Source organism: Periophthalmus magnuspinnatus, chromosome 5, assembly GCF_009829125.3.
Source record: "Periophthalmus magnuspinnatus isolate fPerMag1 chromosome 5, fPerMag1.2.pri, whole genome shotgun sequence".
NCBI lineage: Eukaryota > Metazoa > Chordata > Actinopteri > Gobiiformes > Gobiidae > Periophthalmus > Periophthalmus magnuspinnatus.
In genome coordinates, this window is record NC_047130.1 from 33,917,568 (window position 1) to 33,924,068 (window position 6,501).

Sequence of the window (6,501 nt, forward strand, 5' to 3'; positions counted from 1 at the left end):
ATGTCCTGAATGCGAGGGTGTTCACTTGTCATTCCCGGGTTTGATCCAATATGGCCGACTTCCTGTACATTTTAGGATAGGGCCATAATATCATTTTTGTCATGTCCTGACATGTTCTATTTTTTGAGATGAGTTTCGTATATTTACGTTGACTTTTTTCCGAATTGGGCTCCCATTGGCTCCATGAAAATCAAAGTTTGAGGTGGCGCTACCGAGTCATCTTTCGTTATTTTTTCTCAGGGTCTTTTGTGAGAATTAGAACTCGTCGATTTCTCATTTTTGATACCACTCCCTGCCATGTCGGGGCGTGTTTACTACTTGATTTTTGCCATTTTCCATGCTCCGGACGCGGTTTTAATGAGTCCCTTGCTGGGACCTTGTCCCAGGCTCGGGCCTAATAATCAGATAAAGCAGTAAAACAAGACCATAGGAAATAAAAGTTATACTAAAACCTCGTTGAAATGGTCTAAGATTAAAGACTAAAACTAGATCTGAGACAAAGTGCAGAGTGGACAGCCTATATCCTTCGGGCCCAGCAAACGAGGGACTAAATAAGGTCAAAACAGCCACCTGCTCTACGCGGCCGACCGAGCTCCTCCCGTCTGTGATCTCAGGCGTGTACACACACACACACACACACGCACATAGCGGTCTCATTCTTCAGGACCCATAGCCTATTTCCCGTAGCCTACTTCACACGACTCTGAGCAGAGGGCAGAACCTCGTGACCCAGTCTCATCTCAGCACGTACACGCCTCCTCACTCCGCGTGCACAATTATTCACGGTCGTTAGCCCGTGTGAGGCCCGTAGCTCACACCTTCTAAGCGGCCTGTTAGGGCCAGATGAATGATACTCGCGAGAAGCATCGCTTTGATCACGTCCTCGTGATGTTATTGTACTGGTCCTTGCGCAAGCCTCAGAAGTACTGAGTACTCTGTTATGACATTACGTCTGGTTCAGTGCTGTGCTTTTTACGCGTGGAGCCGTTGTGTCCACGACACAGGTCACATGCGGCTTTTAGTTGGATTTTACCTAGGTATGTTCCCCAGAGCCCTCTCCGGGCCCCTCACAGATCGCTGACGGAACGGGACATATTCTCTCTGAAGTCTGCGGCTGTTTCGCTGGAGTTTTGTTCCTTGGAATTACACAAAAAGCTTTTGTTCGTTTGTCCAGTGAAACCCGACTCTTGGAGAGGTTTTAACGTACACGCGGCGGGCGGAGGGCAGAGGGAGCGGAGGAGGACCGTGAACACACCGCGCCTCTAGCCCCTCTGATACTCTGGGATTACTCTGCTCTGTGGTTACTCTTTCTGTTACACTTGTGATAACCGTGCACCGTGGCCGCGCTCGGGGCGCTTTGGGTGACTGGGTGCTTCTTTGCGCGTGTGTGGGCAGTGAATGGTTGGCACGCGGGCGCAGAGACTTCCCCGAAATATCGTTCTGTTTGAGGAGACGTGAAAACTTATCTGCCGTGAGTCAGCTGCTCCGGGGTGAAGGTGAGCGAGGCTGCCGCGGGCCGGAGCCCGGACACCGAAAGAATGCGCGTGAACTGAGCCTGAGTCGCTGCTCGCGACTCATGCTCAAATGAACATGTTTGGCACCCGCCTCGCGCACAGAGGTGACACACCTGCCCGCCCCTCCGCGCACTTATAGCGCCGCGGACGCTCCGTTTCCCCGTGGCCGTTTAACGCGCTCTCAGGATGGTAGAGCACAGCGGGCTGGATATCATGTGTCCGAACAAGTACTGCCACAGCTCCGTGTCCTCCTCCAGCTCCGAGCGCGACAAGAGAATGTTCACCCGGATCAGATTGAGTCTGTCCGCTGACTACCCCAAGAAGAACGCGGAGATCCTGAGCGGGCAGTATGGCACTAACCTGCTGCTTATCGGTTCCGCGCTCATGCTCGCCATCGCCAACCACGGTCCCGCGGTGCGCGAGGAGCACCTGCTCAGCTTCCTCTGTGGCCTCATGGCGCTGCAGCTTGCGTGGATGATGTGGTACATCCTCGTTCGGGACCGGCACGAGAGCGCGCACACGGAGAAGGACAAACACGCCACGACCTGTTGGATCCGAGGTGGGTCATTCTTGGTATGGACACTTTTACGCACACGGTCAGCCTGGGTATAGACACATTTACGCACACTTTACGCACAGGGTCAGCCTTAGTAACCTGGGCGAGGTTAAAATGCACGACTACATGTTGTTATATACATGTCATACGAGTATGGGTATGTCACGGTCTAGTGGATATGGGTGCCTAGGGGGGTGAGGAATTGGGTTATGGGGCGAGGAGGGGCGGCTGGGTGAGACACTGCTCCCTGTTGTTGACTCCGTATGACCCCCCCCCCCCCCCCCCCCCTCTCTCTCTCTCTCTCTATCTATCTATCTATCTGTCTCTGTCTATCTCTCTCTCAGGTGGTCTGACGCTGCTCGCGCTGCTGTCCCTGGTGATGGACGCGTTCCGGATCGGGTATTACGTAGGCTATCACCTATGCGTGTCGGCGGTGCTCGGAGTGTACCCTGTGCTACATGCAGCGCACACCATCGCACAGGTGAATTTCAGATAATCTTCCACCTTTCACAGACTGAGACTTTCCTGTTTTGTGTTATCTTAACCCGGGATGCATAAAAGAAAGCACCCTTTGTCCGCCCACATAATAGCGCATAATTTGATCTTTGTGCGTGTTTTAGGGGTGTAACAACACATGCACGCGCACTCACCTGGTGCCGCCTCAATAATACATGATCAGTGACGTAATCATGTTTGTGTTCGTTTGGCGCAGGTTCATTTTCTATGGTTCCACATTAAAGACGTCATCAAGTCCTTCGAGACCTTTGAAAGGTGCGTGTTCAAAGCTGTTACTTTCACTGAATAGCTTGATGAATTATTCCTTCAAATGTTAAATTCACAGGGCAGTCTGCGCAGTGTTTAGAGCCTGTGTCAGTGTACGTTGGCTCACGTGTGTACACCCTTGGAATGTAACATTTGCATATTTGTGATCTCAGATTCGGGGTAATGCATGCGGTCTTCACAAACCTCCTGCTCTGGTGCAGCGGAGTCATGTCCGAGGCCGAACATTTCCTCAAAAACCACGTCAGGAGAGTGTCTGTGGAGAACCAGGGCAACTACAGTACAGGTATGTGTCCTCATAATCCTTTACAGCCAGTCAGCTGAAGGCCAGAGGTGACAGAGCCTTTCTGTGGCAGACTACGGAACAGCCTCCCTCTGCCTGTCAGATCCTCCTAGACTTTAATGCAGATTAAAACTAGAATGATACTAGGTCGACAGGATATCTTGGTGTTTTATTGCAGGATATCTTGGTGTTTTATTGTTGTTGTTTTTTTGTTTTGTTTTGTTTTTTTCTTCTCTTATGTATCGTGTTACCTGTATACTTGTTTTTTGTTGACTTTTATGTGAAGCACTTTGGACAGTTGAGATTGTTTTAAATGTGCTATAGAAATAAACTTGAATTAAGTATACAACCCAGAGAGAGGACAAGAGAGGAGAGAGGAGGAGAAGAGAGAGAGAGGAAGAGAGACTGGGGAGACAGAGGGAAGGGTAAAGAGAGGAAATTATATCAAGAGTGTGTCTCCGGTGGGCACCCACATGAACCATAGTTCAGGTATGTGTCCTTATAAATCCATACATCCCATAGAAATGGAGAAAGGGGGATGTAGGGAAGAGTGGGAACAACGTCTACTAAGAAGGAGGGAGGAGATAGGGGAGAGGGGGGTCTGGTCTTGGTCTGGTTTGGTTCCTCAGCGCTTTACTATTTCTCATTGTGTTTGTTCCAGAGTACTCAGAGCCATCATGTAATTGTTCCACCTCCACCTGCTCCCTCTTCGCTAACAGCCTGTTCTACCTGTACCCCTTTAACATTGAGTATCACATCTTCGTGTCGGCCATGTTGTTTGTCATGTGGAAAAACATTGGTCGAACTCTGGAGCTGCATAGCACCAGAAGGAGGCCCATCCCTGTGAGCCGTGCCCTGAGCCTGGGGCCTGTTCTGGGGCTGCTGGCGCTGGCGAGCACCATTACCGTGTTGGTGGTGTATCTCACGCACGTAGAGCAGAGCATGGAAACTCGGCAGGCAGCTGTGTCCATGTTCTACATGTATGGCATCGTGATGCTTCTGAGCATGTGCAGCGCAGCGGCTGTGGGACTTCTCATCTACCGCGCGCAGCACTGTCCCTTCGACACGTCCAAAAATCCTTCCCGAGAGCTGGACACGCAGCTTGCTGGTTGGGCTCCTCGGTGGGCTCGTGGCTCATGGCCTGGTGCAGTGTGGCGTCTGTGGTCAGCAGCAGTAGCTCTGCCCCTCATCGTTGGACCAATGGGCTGTACTCTCTGCTTATGGTACTGGAGAAGTACGTACAGAACCTGTTTATCATCGAGTCTCTGTACCGACAGGAGGAGCAGGAACTGCCCGCCTCTCCGGAAGTCTTCTCTGTCACCTCCTCGCTAGCGCCTCCTTACGGTGGCATCATAAACTGCGCGTACGAGACGCAGGAGCGAGGGGTGGAGGAGGGGGAGGACAGTGCAGTGGTCTATGGCCGAAAGCCCTCTCAGGTGCCCCTCTCTGTGGGCACGAATCTGCCCCCTCCCCCCCGACTCAAGAGGAAACTGCTCAAGAACATCGCGCTGTTCCTCACCATGTGCAACATCTGTGTGAGTATGTCAGATGCCCTACCAGCCTCTGTATCTCTGTGTGTCTGAAACCCTCCCATTCCCTTGTATTCCTGTGTACCAGATCCCCTCCTGGCCTCTGTATCCTTGTGTGTCAGATGCCCTCCCATCTTCCCCTTGTGCATTAGATGCCTCTTCCCCCAGCCTCCTACCTCTGTGCCTCAGATGCCTTCCCCGTAGCTCAGATACCTTCCTCGTACCTCAGATGCCCTCCCTAATCCTTTCCTTTCCTCGATTGCAGCTCTGGATCTTGCCAGCGTTCGGGTGCCGGCCTCAGTACGATAACGGTTTAGAGGAGGAGACCTTTGGCTTCGAGATTTGGACCACAGTTCTGAACTTTGCTGTTCCTCTGAACCTGTTTTACCGAATGCACGCTGTGGCCTCTCTGTTTGAAGTGTTCCGTCGCGTCTGAATGTGCACGTGAACTGCAACTGTGCATGAGATTACCGGTGTGCACGTGAACTGCTGAAGTGTGCAGGGAGGGGGTAAGGCGGGGTCAGTCCTCACACTTACGGGTTGATGGGTCTATGTCTCCTCTCTTCTCCTCGCTCTCAAGTCACAGCAGGAAAGTCTCTGGTTCGTCTCCTGGCCCTTTCTGGGTGGAGTTTGCATGTTCTTCCTGTGTCTGTCTGGTTTTCTCTGGGTACTCTGTTTTTTCTCATCAACCCAAAGCATGCACAACAGGTCAAATCCTCCACCTAAGGTAGTCCTGATCAAGACTACCTCAAGATCTGCAGATGGGTCCCACTGCTCCTGACAAGTTTAACCCAGAGACACTGAAGGATGGGTCAAATGCAGGTTTAACCCAAAGACACTAAAGGATGGGTCCAATGCAGTTTTAATCTAGAGACACTTAAGGATGGATTAAATATAGTTTCAACCAGAGACACTGAAGGATGGGTCAAGTGGAGGTTTATCCCAGAGACACTGTAGGATGGGTCAAATGCAGGTTTAACCAGGGACACTGAAGGATGGGTCAAATACAGGTTTAACACAGAGATACTGAAGGATGGGTCAAATGCAGGTTTAACCTAGAGATACTGAAGGATGGGTCAAATGCAGGTTTAACCTAGAGATACTGAAGGATGGGTCAAATGCAGGTTTAACTCAGAGACACTGAAGGATGGGTCAGATGCAGGTTTAACCCAGAGACACTGAAGGATGGGTAAAATGTAGGTTTAACCTAGAGACACTGAATTATTGGTCAAACACAGGTTTAACTTAAACTTAATAGAGGAAGAGTCAAATGCAGGTTTAAGCCAGAGACACTGAAGGATGGGTCAAATCCAAGTTTAACCCAAAGACACTGAAGAATGGGACAAATGCAGAGAATGAATTTCCCTATTGGGACAATAAAGTCTACCTTAAGCTCTGCCCTTCTCTCCTCTTTCCTTTCTCTTCCTCTCCTCTTTCCTCTGCTCTCCTCTATTTTGTTTCTCTCTCATCTCCTCTTTCTCCTCTGTGCTCCTCTCTCTTCTCCTTATCTGCACTATACTTTTTGTTTTTCTTGTAAATTAGTACCTTTTGTTTTATCCCAAAGTGCACTGTAAAAAAAGCACTTTGTCACAAAATTAGACCGCTGCATGTGGTCCACTTCTAATTGCTAAGAGGACGTATTCTGCTAAATGTTTTTTTTTTTTTTTTAAGCTTTCTACTACATTAAAACGTTGTTCCCTCATAAAAAACGTACATAAAGAAGTTTTAGATTTAATCCATGCATATTTGAGTAATTTTGTGATCTCTCACTAGGGCCGGGTGCCCTATTCAAACCCTCCTTACGTTTAGCAGTACAAGTCTGCACAAAGGTCCACCCAC

The 6,501-nt window shown here is 49.9% G+C and overlaps 1 protein-coding gene across 1 annotated transcript; it reads left to right on the plus strand.

Annotated features, from left to right (window-relative positions):
• The first annotated feature begins 1,632 nt into the window (after positions 1-1,632).
• Positions 1,633-5,500, plus strand: otop1 (otopetrin 1). Its single transcript, XM_033967055.2, is given in 7 exon segments — positions 1,633-2,073; positions 2,415-2,551; positions 2,783-2,841; positions 3,006-3,136; positions 3,795-4,240; positions 4,243-4,668; positions 4,928-5,500. Coding segments are annotated over 7 exon segments (1,743 nt in total). The 5' UTR covers positions 1,633-1,700; the 3' UTR covers positions 5,099-5,500.
• Positions 5,501-6,501: the final 1,001 nt, after the last annotated feature.